Here is a 21411-nt window from a genome sequence, read left to right on the forward strand (position 1 = left end):
AAATTTTTATACTATTCATTTAAATTTCTATCAGTCCAGCAGAAGACTTTGGACTTAATTAACTCTATTTCCAGCTACCTATTAAATAACTGTTTTCAGATGATTCTCAAGCATCTTAATTTAAACATGTTCCAATTGATGGGAATTTAAATTAGTACAGTCACTATGGAAATTAGTATGGAGATTAAAAAAAACACCTATGAATGGAAACACTCCATATGACCTAGCTGTACTATTCCTTGGCATTTGTCCAAAAGAACTAAATTCAGCATACTATAGTGATATAAACTCATCAATGTTTATAGCAGTGCAATTCACAATAACCCAGTTATGCAACCAGCCAGATGCCCATCAATACATGAATGGATAAAGAAAATGTGGTGTGTATGCCCAATGGAGTTTTACTCAGCCATAAAGAAGAATGAACTTATGTCATTTGCAGGAAATGGATGGAAGTAGAGAGCATCAGGTTAAGTGAAATAACTCAGACTCAGAAAGACAAGGGTCATATGTTTTCTATCATATGTCAAAGCTGGGGAGGAAAATGGAATCTCATGAAGATAGAAGACCAGTAAAGTAGAGGAAGGGGATCAAGTGGTGGGAGGAGTGGAAGGAAAGTGGAGGAACTGGGAAATGAAACTGATTGTGCATATAATTTGTATGCCACAATGAATCCCACTCTTCTATATAATTATTATGCACTAATAAAATCTTTAAAATATAGATACAAGAGTTTAGCTATAATATAGCTTGTATATGGACTCTAATAATAATGATAATGATAATGAAATTCGTATCTTCCAAGTGAAACACACACACTCTCTATCTTTTCTACTTAATACCTGCTATTCTTAAGAGTTTCCTATGGGTACATGGAATTACTATTCTCTAAGTCTACGGAGTTGATAATATTGGAGTCACTTCTCTCTTTGACACTTATCTTGTTGATTTAACCTCAGAAATGCCCCTCATAGGAAGCTCTCCTCCCCTGTCTCACCAAATTAAGAAAGAATCATAGCTTCCTAATTCAGACTGTTGCCAGCTCATTCACTAATAGTTCACTTCTCACTCCAACATCAAGGACCTCTGCCTAAAAAACAGATCTGAACACATTCACTTGCTTAAGTGCTTCCATGGGGGTTCTTTGGCCTGCAGATCAAGTCTAACTTCTTAGCACAGCAAATTGAACACTTCTAAATGTGGCTTCATCAAAATAGGTGCTTAATGAATCTATCCAAAAGCCCAGAGACATCGTTCCGAAGCACCATTTTGATACCACTCGGCTGTGTGTACTTTGTGGCAACTCTCTCAGTTACCTGTCTTACCTGTGAACTTTTCACTGGCTTCTTCTAGGCCTACTACTTCCTACCAACTCTTCTCATCTTTCAGTGCACCCTATGTGGCTTTGTGATTGTTCCTCACCCCCACCCACATTTCTTGTTTGCTCCTGTCAGAGACTTCTTTTAGGCTGCACCCTTTTCCTGGACTGATTTCTTGACCTGGTGCCCAGTCACACCCTTCTCTTTCAAAACACACCTCCTCCCCGAAGTCTTCCCCGACTAAGCCCACCTGGCTCTCATCTCATTGTTCTTTGCAGATTCCCCTGAGCACTTAGGTATTTAACTCCTCAGTACTATACTAATTCATGAAGGCATTTTCATGTTCTGTCTCGCCCATTAGAATTCCCTGTGGATAGAAATTTTGTGCCTTTTATTCCATTAGATGTGCTCCCCACCCCACCTCCCCAATGCCTAGCAGTATCTAGTCCCTAGGCTCCATCTAGTGTAGAAAGTAGGAGAGTTGCAAGCATGTTTGAATGCCTGAATGCTTTTAAAGAAACATGACCACCCAGGGACATTTCTGAAGAAGTCAAAGAGCTTCGATACAACACAGGAATTGATATACATTCCTTTTTTCCTCTCATCACTAGGGAACATAACCTTCCAGATGTGAACTGTTCACAATTATACCAGACCTGGAATATTGGGAGGCTTTCTCCAACCCTCTCGAGACTTTGGGTTTAGCAGTTTCATAAAAGACATTCAGGGATGCTTGACCTGAGGTAGCTTATATTCACACTACATCTGGGTTTGTATTCATCATGTGCAAGCTTTTCAGTTCACATTCAGAAATCTTATTTGCTTTTAAGTCCCCCAGGGAAGAAATTGAGCATCCTATAATTTTAATACTGCATGTTGTTAATGTTCACTGGAAACACAGAGGGACTACAGTTGTAGCTATACTATAGTGAAAAGCTGGATGCATTTTTCAGGGAGGAATAAAGAGAGGTACCACTTACTCATGGTTGTCCTGGTCACCAGCTTGAAATGATGGAGCTCCTCAAACATCCTTTTGGAGATCTTCTCAATGTGGAAGTGCTGTAGAATGCCTGGGGCCGAGCACAAAGTAGGGCAGGTGGTCAGGCACTCTCTATGAGCATATCATCTCATTACTGGGGCTTAGGAGTATCGAGCTAGGCTGTGTAATGTGCTTAACCAGAAACTTGGATGGCTCAAAGGTTATAATTGACTCCATTTGTTTTCTTGGCTCACTGGCCTCTACTTGGCTTCTCTAGGGAATGGAGATAAGGGAAATAGTGCTGCTGACCACAGGACCTCCTCCTAGGGAAAGCCACATGGAATCAAGTATGGGTGCTGGTTGGAGCTTCTGCAGCCAAAGGCAGTATTAGAAATTCTGCCTTTGCCCCAAATCTGGGTAGACTACTATATTCATGCCAAACTACTGGGCTGCCCTCCTGGCTAAACAATGAGAGCCAACAGTAGGATAACAGGCAGGTTATTTGTATAGATGGAGAAGCCACTCCTGTTCCTGAACTCACTGAAGAGCACATTTATCTTTGGGAAATATTCACAGCTCTTTTAGTCTTTCTTTATTAAAAGGAATAGGGAGAGTTAAAATATAGTAATCTGCAGTCTCAACCTGGCCTGGATAGCTTTAATCAGAATAATAGGTAAATAAGTGAAAACTGCTTATTAGTTAAGCAGCAACATGTCCCTAGCCCACTTAAATAAATCCTCAAGAGATCTACAGAGGGCAAATGAGATTAAGTCTGAGTTTTTCTCTGATCACCAACACAGACCTTGATGACCCAGCACTGTGAACAGGAGGCTATTTAGATGCTACACTAGAGAGTTGCAAACCATCCACATACCTTAGTGGGGATAGAAATATGAGGTGACAAATACTGGGCCTACTGCTGAGGAAGCCAATAGACCAGTGCCTAGATGACCAGTTATAGACCCACTATGGAGTTAAAGATGGAAAAATTGACATGCCTACATATAAAGCCAAAATAAAAATGGCCAAAAAATGCACATGCATTCTAGCATATTTATTTTCTAAGGAGTGAGGAAGAACATACCCTTCAGAGAAGCAAAGGCTGTTATGAAAAGGGAGAGAAAAAATCCCCTTTTTAAAAAAGTATACAAGCAGTATTCCTGAAAGTGTGGTTCAAGTGTCACCTGCATTATAATCATCAGGCTATATTTTAAACATGTAAATATTTAGGTCCTACCTAAGGACTGCTGAATATGCACCTCCGGGATAGGGCGAGATAGCTGCATTTAAAACAGCTCTCTGCATGATGCTGAAGCACACCAAAGGTTGAGCACTTTCAAACTTTAAATGGGAGCCAGTAGCAGGAGGATGTGTAAAATTTTCCAACACTTGTGTATAATTTTCTACACTTGGATTCCTGGAAAAGTTGACCAGACTAGATCAATACCAGCCTTATACCTATAGAATGGTGTGAAGAGCTATAGGATCTCAGTGAATAGAATGTGGCTTGTTATGGTTGTCACTGTGAGTAATCAGAAAAAGAACTGGGCATCATGACTGGGATTGTTTCTCCAGAGAGTCTATAATCTTGTCAAGTCAGTGATGATGTTTTTAACTTCATACCCCAGAACATACAACATAGTTCTAGGGACTTAGCTTCACACTGAATAAATGGGTTTCCTGTTTGTTAAGCTTTGTATTGGAGAAGCAGAGCACAGTTTGGTAGTTTGCAATCCTGGCTGCAGATTAGAATCACGTGTGGAGCTGGAAGAACAAACACTGATGCCCAGGCCCTACCAAGACGAACTAATCAGACTCTTGGGGTAGAGCCCGGGTATTTGATAGTAAAACAAAGCAAAATAGAAAAACTTGCCCAGATGATTCTGATATTCAGCCAGGATTAAGACTCACTCCTTCAGCTTTTGGTAGCATGAGAAAGACCATAGGAACAGCAAAGGTTGATATTAATACTAATCTTTAGCACAGACCATGGTTAAATATGAAAAGCCATAATGACAACTGTGTTAGACATATCAGTTTCTAAGTAATCAGAAAAACTTCTGATTCAAACAGAGAAACATGTTGAAGCAAAATTAAGATGAGTCTTTCCTTCCTTCTCTGCCCCCACCTTACAAAGACAAAAAGTTAATGTTATCTTGCTCACCCTTTCGAATGGTCCAGACATGGACCTCTACCTGAGGTGGTCTCTCTGTTTCCAGTGCTATTTTTCTGGTAGTCTCCCCATCCTCCATGAACACAGACTCATACACAGGCATTGTTTCTTCTCCACAAAAGTAGCCTTTGCTGTCAAAGTTTTGGCCTGGAAGTTCTTCTGGAATTAGGGAACAAGTAGAAAAAGTAGAGTTTTATCATGGGTTTCTAAAACTCAAAGTGAACTTGTGCGTTTACTTATTTCACTGTTAGCTATAACACCTTAGATAATCAACAAGAACATTTTTACAGAGACAGATTTCACTCATATTTTATTAGCTCAGGCCACCCTTTAGCAATCACCAACTCAGAAAGCAGCACGCAGCTATTGATTGAAATCCACATGATGACAGAATCCATAGTTGTATAGAACACCGGCCCACCAGCTAAACTAGATCTCCTTACCATCATCCTTGAGAAATGGACTTTTATGAGGAAAAAGAATATAGCCAGGTATAAATATCTTTGGCACTAAAGGGAACATAGGATTTTCCATACTGGATCAGGATAATTCTCTGTCCAGCCCAGTGTTGCCAAGAGAGGCCCAGGGAATGGGCAGACAGAGGGCCTTGGTTAACTTCCCTGACATCATTTACGTATACTTAGAAAACATTCATGACACTCATTTATGTGCATATACTTGCCCAACGGATCTATCCAAATTGGCTTGACATTTCTGAATGCTCTTTGATTTGTTTGTAAGGGGAATGATAATACCGGATCAACACTAGTGCCAAAACCTAGATGTCAGATTAGTCATATGTATGCTATGCCAAATGAATGGTTAGGAGACACAAAAAATTGGTCAAATCCCTCAACTATGGATCATTTCACGTGTAAACTAAACTGCTGGATTTTAGCTCCCAGGCATAAAGGTGCCAGCCCCCTAATACGTCCCCATTCTACTTCACCCTCCCCTACCTCAGCCCTCTTCCCCAAAAAGTTCCCCCTGGTTGGTTATCAGTGAGTTAAGTTTCTTTGCTAGCTGCGTAATCAGCACCCTCTTCAGCTGCGTATTTAAAGTGTACACTCAAATCAGGAACAACAAAGAGAAGCCTTAGACACCCTGAAAACTTTGAGTATGTGCAGAAGCCATCTGTAAGAATGTCTGAATTGTCAAGGATGAACCCGCTGAGTGTTGAGTGCTTTGGAGCTGTGACTCTAATTGGGGAGACTCACTGTCAGCCAATCAGACACATTTGGACGAGAAGTTGTAATCAAATTGCTATTGTATGTCTCTTGCTGACCTGATTTGCTTTCCCACCCCCACCACCATTTGGCACTGTAAGGACAAAAGTATCGTCTTTTCTTGACAATTCCAGGTTGGATTACTCAATTTGTGGATTATCTCAGAATCCAGCTTCCTTTCTCCTTTTGTCTTTTCTTTTCAGCTATTTAATTACTTGGCAGCCCAGTCTTTTTGGTGATATGTTAAGCAATTAAAGGATGTTTGCTAGCACTTTCCAAATGGGTGGAGGGAGGAGGTCACTGAGTTTACAGGGACTTGTATGTGTACAACTATCACCTTTAGAACAAAAGATAAGTTCATTTGTTAAACTTTGCTCATATCATTGGCTTAATATTGGCTATGGCTATCACTGATGTATGAAATTCATGATGTCACTGGAAATACCTGTAATATGCTCAAAGTCCTTGCAGTATACTGAAGAGTCCTTCTACATCACCACCCTCTCCCCTCCAAGAGCTGAATTTATTAGACCAAAGGAATCTACAAACAACAAAAGCCATTAGTGACTCAGCCCTGGCTGACACTTGAAAATACTAAAGGAAGCAAAATCTGTCTTTAGAAGGACCTATTCAGCAACATCTTCCACTTTCCATACTCTTACTTGAAGGTGCTTTCTGACCACTGCATGCTCACCTTACTTTTATTTCCTTCTGGCAAGCATGCCACATTTGACATCACTTCTGACTATTCCCATTTCCTGTATGAATGCTCTTGTCAGGAACCCTCTAGAACTAAGAAAATAATAAACCATTCCTTATGGAAGTGGTGATGACTGATGAAGGAAATATGTTAGCTCAGCTCAGGTAAGTTTTAAGTCACAATGCGGCATTTTATGCCAAAATGCAAAAGGAGTATATAGGGAATTTCAGGTATCAGGGTGACATAATGAATGTGAGAGGTGAGTTGAGGAACCTTCAGGAAGTTGAAGTCTTACCCAACCCTGTAGGTGACCACTGATGTGCAAGGCAAGGCCAGCTTCTCCCAGAGTAAAAGGAAGAGAGACAGGTAAGATACATCCTTTTATTTTGGTCCTTGTTCATTACTGGTGGAGTCTGCAATCAGTTGTTGCAATTAAACTTTTGGCTGGATTATTAGTGAATTTTATTTCTCTATTTACTTTATCAATATAACTGAATACACAATTCTTTGTCCTTAGATCTTCTTCCCTCTTCACTCCCTTGTTCTTTTTCCTCTATTGTCATGTGTCATTTTTTAAAGAGGCTCACAATGTCGTGATCTTCCCATTTCTCATTTCTTCACATTATAGAGGACTCTACTCAAATATTATCTTTTTAGAAAAATCAGTCTTTGGAAAATGCTTCCTACCACAGTCACTATCAGTCCTGATCCCATTTGGATTTTTTTCACAGTGCTTCATCACAACCAAAAATTATTTTATTGATTTGGATTCACTGTCTTCTCCACTAGAAATCGAGAATCGTCTCTTCTCTCAGTGTTTATAAGTTTTTTTGCACACAGTAGGCACTTAGCACATATGTCTAGATCAAATGTATACAAAGAGGCACGTCCCTTGGTGTTCTGTAGTTGATGAGTACCTGGAACAGATGCCCTATGCCATGTTACTGGGACAATGTGACTAGCAGGGATGATTCAACCTGGAGACAATCATGTCTGGCCCAGTGAGAAATACATCACCCAGAATGGGACAGAAATTCTCTCCTTCCATGTTGCCCAGTCAATCTATCTCCACACATCTGATCAGGATAGGAAATAGGAAAAGCAGGCCTTTTAGAGAAACTGGTTTAGTCAATCAGATTTTTCAATATATTGCCCACTAGCATTTTGCAGGCCAGGTTTTTCAATGTCTATTGATCATTAAAAAATATATATATTGGTACTTTTTAGTAATACATAATAATAGGATTTGTTTTGACATATAAAAAATATAAGTGCATGGAATACAATTTGCTCTCATTCAGTCCACAGTAGTTCCAGTTTCCCTCTCCTCCTCCCTCCCCTATTCCCTTGGCTCTACTCTGCTGATCTTTCTGATATTTATTTATTTATTTATTTTTAAAGTAGTGCCTTGTGAATATACATAAAGGTGAGATTCACTGTGGTATATTCATATATGTACACAGGAAAGTGCAGGGCAGTTTTTAAAGTGATGACTTCTATTATCTTTTCAAATTTAGAAATACTACACATTTACTACTGAAAATTTAGAAAATACAAACAAAAAAAGAAATAAGAATTACCCATAATTTAGTTACCCACAAATGACCAGTGTAAACATTCTGCCACATTACCTTCCAGTTTAAAAAGTCTAAGCATATATGAGCATATTTATTTATATATAAATATAATCTAAGCATATATATTCATATACTTTCTTTTTAACACAAAAATGTGTGACCATACTAAACACTTTTGTAGCTTGCTTTTTGTACTTAACATATGGCAAATAACTTTCCATGCCATCAATTCTTGGTGTACAATTATTTTTAATGGCTATTTAATACTACATAGTACAACTACACCATAATTTCAACATTCCCATGATGGTGGATTTACAGATTATTTCCAATTTTTCACTACTATAATAATAGTACTGCGGCACAAATCCTTCTTTATATATTTTTGTGCATCTCTGATTATTTTCAGAGGTCACCTGGGAGTGGAAATGCTTATCCAAATATTTTAGTAAAATTACAAACCTGAGAGGAAAACTATTTGAAAAGTAATGCCTACCTTGTGTACTGTTCTCACAACTTTTAAGTTCTTTCCCTTTTTGTTTGAATCACCAACATCAATAAAATCCTAAGCACACAGTGAAATGTGATTTGGTCTGAAGGTCTGAGATTCAATTGAAATATTATATAGCATGAGGGTTTATCTTATCTTGGGTATTTAGGTAACTATTATATTTTGTCTGAAGTTATCTTCTATTACTATTTAAACTATAGATGTTAGACCCCTGACAGAAAATTATGTTGGTGGAACTACAAAAGATGACGCTAAAGATTTGGAGATCCAGTGAGACCACAGATGTGGAAGTCATAACAGGTCACCATAGTTGGAGGACCTAAATATCCATATCATCTTTAGAATGTGCTTTCTCTCTCTCCCCCTAATAAGTACATATCATGAATTCTTATCCCTTCTTTCTACTCTATGTCAGTTAGTTCTTATCCTTCCTATCCATTCCATCCCCCATTTACTCTGGAAGATTGGGGTCATTATATTGAGGAAGATTTTGTTTGTGCGTTAAATCAGCATCTCAAAGTTTAACATACAGTAAATTAAAATCAACTGGGGATCTTGTTAAAATGCCAATTCTGATGTAGTAGGTCTGGGGTGGGAGCTCAAGAGACAGCACTTGTAGCTGGCTCTCAGGTGCTGCTGATCCACCAGCCACACTTGGAGTTGTAACACCATAGTAGTTCTCAAATTGTCTGTGCATTAATATTACCTGGGGATCTTTAAAAATTTCCAAAGCCCAAGACACACATCAAATTGATTAAATCATAATCTCTGGGGATGGGACACAGGTGTTTTTAGAAGCTCTTGGGGGATTCCAATGTGAAGACAAGTTTGGGCACCGCTGGCCCACATGAAAATGCTTCATTAATACACATCAACTAAGTGCATGTTTGCCTGTTAGTAAAGAGGGATTGCCTAAAGTGAAGGAATGAATGATTTAGCTCTCTGCCTACATTAAAAAAAAATGTTTGGTTTCTCATCTGTGTTGATACAACTTATTTGTAGAAGGCATGAGAAATGAGAAATTCATGTGCCTGGGAGTAGCTACTTCATTGACTGTAGAATATTGGAACTGAACAGACTCTAGGATATCAGCTGCTATAACCCTCTCATTTTGCAGAAAGGGAAACTGAGGCTCAGAGAAGTTGTTACTTGGTCTCAATCACATAGGAGACCAGTGGCAAGCCACGGTTAGAATACTTGATTACTCATCTCATATTTTGTCATTGCCAGGACTACTGATTATGTTTTTATTTAGCTCATGTCTTTAAAACAAACCACAATTTAAATAATTACTTTGCCTTTTTAAAAAATTAGTAAACATTTTCTGCTGGAGAAGACAATAGGGCTGAAGTTGACCTGAGTTACAGGCCTTGGTTTTTTTGTTTATTTGCTTGTTTTTTAGCTTGGCCAGATTTACTTTTTAGTTATTTATTTTTATTGGTTCTTTTTAGTTACACATGACAGCAGAATCCATTTTGTCTTAATTACACAAGCATGGAATATATCTTGTTCTAATTCAGATCCCAGTATCTCTCCTTCCCCTCCCCTCCCCCCTACTCCCTCCCCTCCCCCCTACTCCCCTCCCCTCCCCTCTACTCCCCTCCCCCCTACTCCCTTCCCTCTACTGATCTTTCTACCATTTACACATAGTGTTCTGTTTTTATTAATTTATTGTGGGCCTTGGTTTTTGTTTTGTTTTGTTGGTACCAGGGATTAAACCCAGGGGTGCTTAACCACTGAGCCACATCACCAACCCTTTTAATATTTTTATTTAGAGACAGCATCTCACGGAGTTGCTTAGGGCCTTGCTAAGTTGCTAAGGCTGGCTTTGAACTCGATCCTCCTGCCTCAGCCTCCTCAGCGGCTGGGTTTACAGGCATGAACCACTGCACCCAGCAGGGCCTTGGTTTTTATTATCAATTAGTTGCATGACTTTGATTAAGTCACTTTGTACATCTCAGTTCCCTTGTCTTTAAAAGGCAAATAATATAATTATAGGATTTTAGTGTTGGGAGACAGGGCAAGAGGGGAGATAGAGAGCAGTTAGATAATAGGTGCCAAAATACAGGTAGGAGGAATTGGTTCTGGTGTTCTACAGCATAGTAGTATACATAGTTAACAGAAATTTATGATGTATTTCAAAATAACTAGAAGAGTCCAAAGGTTTCCAATACATAGAAATGATAAATGTTGGAGGGGGTAAAAATGACAATGACCCTGATTTGTCCATTAGACATTTGATACATCTATCAAATTGTTATAGTATGCCCAATAAATAAATACAAATATTATGTCTCAAAAAAAGAAAATGCAAACACAAAAAAGAAAAGAAAGGATCCTAGAGATCAATTGTTCTAACCTTTTCACATGAGGCTGATGAGGCCAGGAGTGGATATGGCACATTTTTAAAGTCACACAATAACTTACATTTGAAGCTGAACCTGGTCTCCTTCTATAATTCATCTATATTTCCTCATATCTGAGAAGTGTAATGGATGTGACTGTGCTTTGATGAGCTAAACAGTAATAAAATTAAGAGGTGCTACTGTTTTTCCTAACAATTATAATAACATAAACTCTCTGCTATTTATAAAAGCAAGAGTAAATATAGCACTTAGGGCTGTCTGGGAGGTGTGGTAGACAAGAGGAAATCCCCAGTATATCTCAGAGTAGTAAATTTCTTCTAAGTAATCATCTTATCAGTCTCTCAATTGAAGTTAATTCTTACTAGAACTATTATCATTAGAATTATATGAGAGGTTAATTATGTTTCTGATGCCCAATGAAAGTTGAGAAGAACTATGTGTGGATCTCAGTCAACCAAAGGCAGGGCCTCCAACCAACGCACCTTTTGCCTTTTTACCTGGACACACCTTGCAGCACTTTCCATCTATTTTTTGAGGATACTTGCAGGGATATCGATTGGGGCAGTGGATTTTCTTACACTCTTGCTTGGTGACATTACAAGTGCACAACACACACTCCACAATGCCAAATGCCCGGAGGTTTGGATGCCAGGACTCGCCATGAGAATAGGTCTTTCCATTGGAAACACACACTGGAAGAGAACATAGGACTCAAAATTAAAGGCAAGGGAGCTAAGATGGGTTCCTATGCATGCAACCCAAGGCCTAAACTCCTTAACACATCGAGCATCCTTTGTTCTTGTCATGGGCATGGAGACACATTTACAGAGCAGTCTGTGTGACCAAAGCTCAGCTTGGGCCACATTCTATCATCATCAGTTATCCAGGTTCATCATCTGCAGTGGCCTTTGAATGCTCACAAATGGCCTAATACATATAGGCAGATAGTGAACATTTTTTAAATATTACTTTTTAGTTGTAGTTGGACACACTACTTTCCTTTTATATATTTATTTTTATGTGGTGCTGAGGATCAAACCCTCACACATGTTAGGTGAGCATTTACCACTGTGCCACAACCCCAGCCTTAGTGAATATTTTTAATGCAGACATAAATGAACACATGAATGTGGAGTTCTATCTATCCTGAACACCTGCTAAAGAGTCTACAGTAGAATGTGGTATTAACATCTACAGTGCCATAGAAGATTTGTATGGCACAAGTTGATACGTTTTCAGGCATGAAATTTCCCAAGCAAATGTGCTGATGAGGGAGGATAGATGCAAAAACTACTGCTGTTCCCAAAGGGTCAGTCTCTTCCAGACCCTGAAGCCAATCCATTCAAAATTTCAAATAGTATGAGAGTCTGATCCACCAATATGGGTGGGTATGGAGCTTAATGCTGCTGGTCCACTCTGTGGTGTAGGAAGGCAGTTAAGAAAAGACTGAAAGGGAAAGGGCCTATAACTTGTGAAGGGGTGGCTTTTTATATCTCTAAGCTTCAGGAAATTTCCTCAGTCTCCCTCCTTGTAGTGGCTATAGAGATTTGGCTACAGTGAATTACTGCCCGCTCCACAGATATCCTTCATGACTCTGGTATTTGTTGAGTGGGAAGTATAGTTTGTTTCTGAAGGGCCTTGAAAGACCAAACACCTGGGCTAAAATCTGAGGTGCCCGTGAATGTAAAGGGTCACAGGAGCATCCTTCCATGCAAATCAACTTAAAACTTATTAGGCTCCTACGGTAAGCCATGGACTTAAGCCTCAGGGAACAAAAAAAAACTGTACAGGTCTGTGAATGGGGGAATTCTGAGAATGAGTTCTCTCCCCTTTATAAAGTACTGAGATTGTGGAGATTTCAAACTATGAGTGGCTCTGAGTATGTTTTTCATTATTCCCATCACCTCATCACACCCAGAGAGACCTGTCGGCATCCCAATCAACAACATCTCTAGGGTGGGTTGTATCACTTTGGGTGGGGTTGGGGGGTGAGAAATAGGCCCACTTGGGGCGTTTCTAGGAATTGACTGATTTGGCCGCAAGACAACAGCTCAGGATGAATCACTGGGCTATTTCTTTCTCATCAAGTCCACTGGGTCACATTAAGAAATATGAATGATATTGGCTGCCTCTTACTGTCCTTTGCAAGAGCTGCTAGAATGCTGGGCACTCTATGGGGTCAATCCATGTAAAGATTTCCAAGAACCTCAACATGAGTCAGAATACAGACTTGGTACCTAAACTGGGGCTTAAGGCTATAGACAGAACAACAAAAAACAGACCAGATGTGTTATTCTCTTGTGTGCCCTCACCTCTTGTTTCTCCTCAGAGAGTGACACTCCCTTCTAGGTAATGTGGGCAAGTGCATAGGTAGTCTGCTTCAAGAAAATTTAGGCTGGATTCAAGTTCAAAATGGTGGAGTACTATTGCTTCTCCTCTTTGGTTCCAAGAGGGAACCAATAGATATATCTGAAAGGACCACATTATTAACAATAGGGCTAAGGAGAAGGGTGAGCCATGCTGAGGAGCAATGCAAGAAGGACTCTCAGTATCATATAGCTAGGTTCCCTCTCCTCTAAACACGTAGAGTAAGGGAATAGTCCAGACTGGGTAAGAGCCCACACTCAACAGTGGGATATGATGAGGTCAATTCTCTAGAGGAAAACCCAGCCTTCTCCCCACCAACAAATTCTCAAGATGATTTTGAATCATCCAGCTGGGGAGTTGGGAGCTGGGGGTGGACACAAGTGATTCTCCAGTGAACTATAATAGAAAGGTCAGAAGAGAACTGCTGCATCCAAGTCAATGGGCGCAGATGAATAAATGTAAACCAGCTGGAGCTTTTATAGAACACAGAGACAATCAAGGGATGAGCCTTACCCTGAAAAAGAAGAAGCCTTATGGAAATTATGGGATTTAGGATTTTTAAAGTCCATTTCCCCACACTTGCTTTAAGGCTTTGAAATACTTTCAAAGCAAATGAAATCTACTAGGGGAAATTTGGATTGAAAAATAAAACTGCAACTTAACTCCTCCTCATTTCATAAACTGGTATCAAAATGTTTTAGAACATAAACATAGTAAGTTTTGAATCAAACATAGATCAATAGCAAATATTTCCAATTATTTTAATACATAACCATTTTATTAAGAATCTTATTTAGACTATTCTTTTAAGCTTGTAGGTTTCAAAAGCAATTTAATTTTTATCTATAATCTGAAATTTACATCTAACTAGTAACAGATGTGATCATCTAGCTTTGGCTTGACGAGCATTGTTGAGATTTATAGTAGGAGTTCTTTGTAATGGATTGTTTTTCACCCCTGTTATTCAATCATTTCGTTTAATAATTTATTACTTTAACCCATTCAGAGAACTGCCTTTGATTTGTTTTTCCTTTAAAGGAAATAAAACATGTTTGTGGTTTGGTAAAAAGGAACCAGCTGAGCTGTTAGTTTGAAGAGCTGGTTGACAGGATGCCTAAAAAAGAAGCACTCAATTGTTTGATTGAATTTCTCCTCCTCCTACCTCTGCTACTGGGGTTGGATCAGTGGAGGCCAGAGAATTCAGTAAAGGAGAAAACAGGCCCTGTGCATGTGTGTGGGTGCTTGCTGCAATCAGTTGGTCAATTGAGTGGGCTGTAGGTCAGTGTTAACCTGATCAGTTGTCCTGGTGCTCGGCCAGGTAGTTTCTGGATTTTCCCTAAATTACTCATTTCTCAAGACAATCTCATATGCTCCACATTGAACCAGAATTTCTGAGCATGGGGCCTGGAATATTTAGCAAGAGCCCCAAGAGAATCTGGTTTGCACTGAGGTGTGTGAACGGCTATTTCTAAGGTGTGTATAAGAGCTTCAGAATGTTTGGCACTTTCAATGTTGGGTGCCCTACTGAATGAAGACCCCAGGAATTTTCTCAAATGATCCATGGAGGCAACTGAAGTTTCAAAAGCACAAAGGGAATTTGTCCATATTCCTTTAGCTGCATTTAGGGAAGTCCAAAGATTACCCTGGAGTCACTTGTTCACAACCACTTTTGTAGACTTGTGAGTGACCCACATGCAAATATGTGCTGTTGGTGGGAGAAAGGGTCCTTCCCAGCTTCAGCCCTTAAAAAAATATGTGGCTGTAGTAGAAAAGGAGGATGGTCCCTTACCTTGTCCGTGCTTGTGTTTGTTATTGATGACAATCTGCACGATGGTCCCTGATCCTTGCTGGGAATCCATAAGAGCTCCTCGGTGACTCCTAGCCCCTGGAAAGCGAGACAGACTTCCAGCCTGTCGGTTTGGTGGAGGATCATGATGAGGGCGGTGGTAAGAATGTCTCTACAAAATGATAAGAACACATTTTGTACAAAAAAAAAATCCTCCAATGAAGTGGCACAGATTGAGTTAGATACATTAGATGGCATTTGATGATTCTGATTTTCAGTGATGAACTCAGATCTTAACTGCATGTTTCCCTATACCAACAGAAGTGAGAATGTGATCATCTGAAAGCAGCACTGGCAATGTCTGAGGTTTTTCTCTTTCCTTGCAGAAGATCAGACTAGATTCAGAAACAACTTCCTGAGAGAAAAAAACAAACAAAAAGGCTAAAAGTGTCTTTCCTGCTCCTCAGACTCTTAAATTTTCCAGTTTCAGGGTTAAGATAGTAGTCCACAACACACAGCAGAGGTGATGAAGTTCACAGGATAAGTCTAAAATGCTGTGCAAATTAGGAGAATAAAGAGAGCTGTTACTCAGGAGGGTTTGTGACCTGGGCCATGACGGGTGGGTAGACTTTTTACAGGCAGTTTCTGGGGAAAATTCCAGGCAGAGGTTTCCAAATTGAGAAGGTGTAGCAGAGAACATAGAGTCCATAAAAGGGAACAGTTGAAGGATAACATTCCAAATGGGGGTTGGTGCCGGATCATGGAGGACTTTAAATGACAAGCTAAGGGGTGAGGACTTTATTTGGTAAACGATAGAGGTGGGAGTGTGGAACCATTTGAAGGAATTTTTTTTAAATGAGAGAAATAACTTGATTACAACTGTGTTTCACAGCATTGAACTCTGATTATTTGTAGGGTAAACTAGAGAGGAGAAGGCGGGAATCAACTACAGTCTTAATAAGATGTACTGAGACTGTAAACACAGGCAAAATGGCATAAAATCATACAGCAGGCCATTTTATAGACAGCACAAGACAGGATTACAATGTAAACTCCAGAGAGTCAAGGATTTTGTTTTTTTCACTGCTGCAATTCCAGTGCCTAGAATGGTGTTTACCATCTAGAAGGTGGTCATCCAATACCTGTTGGAAGAGAGAAACTATGATCCTTAGGAAAGCTCAGAGTCTTGTAGTATAAGTAATCTAAACATTCTTTGTTTGTGTATGTTTGTGTGTGTGAGGACTGAAACCAGGGGCACTTTACTACTGAGCCACATCCTCAGCCCTTTTTATATTTTATATTGAGACAGGGTCTTGCTAAGTTGCTTAGGGCCTTGCTAAGTTGTTGAGGCTGCCTTTGAACTTGTGATCCTCATGCCTCTTTCTCCCAAGTTGCTGAGATTACAGGCATGAGCCACCATGCCCAGCTCCAAGCATTGTTCTTTCATAAGGGGTTCAAGACACATGGTGAGCTCAGTATCCTGCTACCTACTCTTCTCCCAGGTGTTGAAGCAGGCTGTGAGTACAGGATGATACAATGCGAGAAGAATAGAACCTTAAGGTTTAAAGCCTTTAAGATAAATAACATTAACTGTGTTATGAGTGAAGGAGGGGAAAACCTATTTAAAAATCTTTCATAGGCAATTAAAAGGGAAAATCCTTATATTTAGTGATAGAAATAGCAGGGAATGTTGGGAAGATAGTTATGGGGTCCTTTGACCCCACCATCCATTAAAAAATGATTACAGTTATGTGCCACAGACACACATGTTGCAAATTTAGCTTTGGGAACTAATATTGCTCTCTTGGCAGGAGGAAGGAAGAGTGAACAGGAGATAGAGTAAGTGGACCTAGCCTTTTGAAAGAGAACATTATTATCTATATCTAAAAAGAACTCATTCTGGTGCATTGTTATAAACATTCACACACATCAAATGTTACAACAATTTGTTATCATGCACATGAATAGGATTTTCAGTGCAAATATTTCTCATTCCCACAATGGCTCATATGTTTTTTTTCTGCCATAATCACTCACATTCCACAAAGGCCATTACAGATCGTTCTGTCCTTTCTGCAGTTTGGCAAAGTTTTGCCAAAGTAACACAGAGAAGAAAGTTTGCCTGGTGGGTGTCTGACTGATGCTAAAAGAAAGGAGTTCAACAGGGAGAGAATTAGAGGGAAGGTCACTAACCCAGGAGAAGTTGCAAGTACAAGAAGTTCTCTGATTCATAATGGTGAGCAGAAATTGAAAAGCTGTTCTTCAGCACCAGGAACTGGTAGGGTGAGAAAATGATTTGAGACAAAAAAAAAAAATCTCAAGGATTTTTACAGAGGCACTGATGTAGACTAGTAGTCTCTCACAATTTCACCTTGTTGTAGTTTGTTTTGCAAGTAGAGAAATTGAGGCCAGAGAGGCAATTTATTCAGGATGACAGTGAAGGTTGAGTTTTTAGAAATGGTAGGAGAGTAAGAATGGGGGGAAGCAAAGAGGATGGTGAACAGGAGGAAGAGGAAGTGGAGAAAGAATGGTCCACAAACATTTGGTTAAAAGCTGCTCCAAAAAGAACTTCTTTCAATATAGAGCTCTTTCAGCTATAGTGTTCACAACCACTGGTTCTCCAACTTGGCTGCACAGTAGAATCGCCTGAGGAGCTGTAAAAATACTGGTGTCTATGTATGAACATGGCATAATAAATCCAACTATTAGGTTTAATTATAATGTACTAATAAAACTTTTTTTAAATGCTAGTACCTGGATCCTAATTCCAGAGACTCTGAAGTAACTGGTCTGAAGTGAGGCCTGGACATTAGGATTTTTCTATAAACCTCAGGAGTCTAATTTAAAGCCAAGATGGAGAATCACTGACATATGGATTTTCTGTTTGGGGTCAGGGGTGAGTAGTGATGGTGTGTGGTTTTGATTTAATGGTTCTTTTTGAGTTGTTCTTCTATACAAATGAAAAAGTCTTATCAAGGGCCATTCTGACTTTGTAACTTTGAGTGAAGGAGGAAAGACGTTAACACCTTGGAGTTGTAAGTGAAACTGTGGCTTATCATAGAAGTCAGTTGCAATTAGGCAAGGTGCAGAGGCTGCTTGAGAGAACAGGTCAAAATCAGTTCATTAGAAATTACCATCAAGCTATGCTTTGTTGTATTTTGCTCAATATTTTGGTATGTCTGGTTTACTGACTTGAAGGACTGAAAAAAATTTTAGGTTTTTGAAATGGCTCTAAAACAGTTATTTTCTGGTGTTGGAAAATACCCTCCATTGTAAAGGCTCCCCAGGATTTTTTTCTTCACTTTTCTCAGGTTTAAGACATAAGAGTTGGGAAAGTATGGGTCAGGGATGGATTGAGAAAGATCAATTAATAAGTACTAAGTTTGATCAGTAAGTACTAAGTTACAGTTGGATAAGAGAAAGACATTTTGGCTGGGCACAGTAGTATGCTGGGAGGCTAAGGCAGGAGGATCACAAGGTTGAGACCAGCCTCATCAATTTTGCAAGACCCTGTCTCAAAATAAAAAAATAAAATAAAAAGGGCTGTAGGATATGATTCAGTGAAAAACTAACCCTGGGATAACAATAATGTACTTTTTTTTCAAAACCTAGAAGAAAGGATATTGAATGTTTTCACAATTACTAAATGATATATATTTGAGAAGTTAGATATGTTTAACATGATTTAAACATTACACAATGTATATATGTATCAAAACATCACATGGTATATGTATAATTTTTATTTTTGTATAATTTTTATATATCAGGTAATTTCTAAAAAGATGTAAAGGTTTTCTTGTCAGAGACAGGAGAACATCTGAGTCCAGAAAGGGTCTTTGCAGTGGTAACTTTGTACTATAGATTTGTAAGATGTTACCTTGGGGTAAAAAGTGGGCAAAGGGCATACAGATCTCTCTGTATTATCTCTTACAATTGCCAGTGAATCTATAGTTATCTTAAAAGAAAAATCTTTAATTTAAAAAGTGTTTTCAGAAAGTATTCTAATCCACATAGCCATAAAAGTATTATATTCTAGTCACTACTAACCTACAATAATCCCTGGCTGGAAGACACTTAGGCCAGTTTTCTTCTTAAACCACTTTTCTGACAATGTGGATGAGACCTGGATTTTTACCTCTTTTATGTTGTTTCTATTCCAAACTCCTTTTCTTTTTGAATAGCAAATTTCAATGCAATTAACTGGGGGACAAAAATCAATCTGGCTGTTGTCCAAAAGAAAATCATGCCTGCTTTCATGTTTTAGCTTTCCATTCCTTGCCTCCTTTTCCTTCCTCACATTGCATGAGCATGCACACGTTCATACACACACACACACACACACACACACACACACACACACACACACCCCACTTTGTCCAGTGGCATAACGACCAATTTATGTAAAATTATGACCTGGAAGTAAAACAAAAATGGTTTCAGGTTTTTACAAAGGAGACATATTTGAACCACTGCTTCCTCTTCCTATTCACTTCATAAAACTTAGTAACCTGATGGTTTTCAGCCTACTTAGCAAAATAAACCAATCAGCTGTGTTTCTGTGGAACTGAGGTTTTGATAATTCCCCATAAAATAGGAACAGTCTACTGGATAGAAAAAACGTTTTGGGAGCTGCCTTTTTGTTTTACCCCAGTGCAAGAAGTTGAGCCTACAAAGGATATTCAGAAAGAATTCTCTTATCTTTTTACATTAGGCTGGGCAAAAGAAAATACCAAACTTAAAGAATTTCTCTCTGACTTGAGACAAACTTATGTGCATTAAAATCAATGAAAAACCCCATTTCTACTCCAGCCCTCCCTCATGTACATTTCATTGCACCTTCCACAGCCATTCATTCAACATGAATTTATTGGGTGCGTGCTATGCACCAGGTATATATTTTTTATTACTACAGATGATATTTATTATTCAAATCATATCCCATAATATCTATGCACTTTAGAACAAAGAAAAATATTTACTTATAATAAAGTGGAACCATCTGGCCATTTTATTCTACCGTTCCCAAATGTTTGTAACTCCTTTGAAAATCAATAACTATCTCAAGGTCCTGCATTCTATACATAACCTCTTTTGCTAGAAGAAGTCCTAGATGAAGTCTTTCCCTATCATAAACAGTTTAGAAAAATATTAAATCTGAAAGACCAGAGATGAGGTTTGTGTACAGCATAAAATGAAGTCAAGAGGAAAGGCTAATTAATAGCATTACCAGAACAACCAGTAAGGTGATCACAGTGCTTACCATGAACCGTAATAATTTCAGGTGACTGGGCCATAAATTTGGTTTGGAATGACATCTGATTCACAGCCACTACTTTAGCTACTCAGGTTCCTACCACAATAACAAAAATTCGGGGTTGAGATAAAGAGGGCATTCACACAGAAAACTGAGACTGATCCTGTTTCCTGCCATGATCTGGAAGACTATCTTACTGTTATGGTTTAGATATGAGGTATCCTACAAAACCTTACATGTGATACAATGCAAAAGAGCTTAAAGTGAAATGATTGGGTTATGAGAGTCTTAACCTAATCACACTTAGTCTTAATGTAATCAGTGCATTGATCCCCTGAAAGGGATTAAGTGAGTGGTAACTATAGACAGGTAGGGTATGGCTGGAAGAGGTGGGTCATTGGGGGCATATCTTTGGGGTTTACATTTTGTTGTGATGAGAGCTCTCTCCCCCTGCTCCTGCTTCATGAACCATGTCCTAAGCTGCTTTCCTCCTCCACATTTTTTTTCACCATGATGTCCTGTCTTGCCTTGGGCCCAGAGTGGTACAGCTGGCCATCTAATGACTAAGACCTCTGAAATTATGATCCCACCCCCCGATTTTCCTCCTCTAAAATTGTTCTTGTTAGGTCTTGTGGTCATGATGGTGAAAAGCTGACTAAAATGCTCACTATAAAACAAATACAACTGGATGGAGAAAAGCTTTCCTCAAGATCTATATTAAATGGCAAATGGGGAAGCCCACCCTGTCCTGTGGGATGCTGCTTTTTTGAGATATCCAGAGGATCGTTCTCCACTCCTGCCATAGTCCTTCTATATTCACTCAGAAACATCAATGCCTAGTAAACAATATCACTGGAGAAAAATGCAAATAGAAAGTATTTAATCTCACTGCTCAGGCTTTGGGTTGGGTGTTGGCAAGCAGGGGGCATGTAAATTAGATGTGATCCATGTGATGACCAGGAAGCACAGACTCAGCAACACTGTGATGTTTGTATTGGTCATTTGATTACAAAAAATCTGTACCCTTTCCTCACACCCTCACTATCCTCAGGTGTGCTCTATAATTCCCTAGGCTCCTATCTTACCTCCAATGCTTGCTGAGAACTGGTTCCTAAGGCTTTAGAAAATTAAATTTTATGCATTACAAAAC

General features: G+C 39.1%; 1 protein-coding gene across 5 annotated transcripts in view; it reads right to left on the reverse strand.

Moving 5' to 3' along the window:
- The window catches only part of CHRDL1 (chordin like 1), a 111475-nt gene that overhangs the window by 3708 nt on the left and 86356 nt on the right, over window positions 1-21411 (reverse strand). For 2 of the 5 annotated variants that reach the window (XM_081277665.1, XM_081277664.1), the window contains exons 8-11: window positions 15008-15176; window positions 11349-11543; window positions 4463-4630; window positions 2300-2389 (exon numbers count right to left, since the gene is read on the reverse strand). In XM_081277665.1, coding sequence (XP_081133791.1) covers window positions 2300-2389; window positions 4463-4630; window positions 11349-11543; window positions 15008-15176 — 622 coding nt within the window. Of the gene's footprint in view, window positions 1-2299; window positions 2390-4462; window positions 4631-11333; window positions 11544-15007; window positions 15177-21411 lie in introns of all 5 variants that reach the window. The other 3 variants (XM_081277663.1, XM_081277662.1, XM_081277666.1) reach the window with 2 other exon arrangements.

Source organism: Spermophilus citellus (genome assembly GCF_964194105.1).
Source record: "Spermophilus citellus genome assembly, chromosome: X".
Taxonomy (NCBI): Eukaryota; Metazoa; Chordata; class Mammalia; order Rodentia; family Sciuridae; genus Spermophilus; species Spermophilus citellus.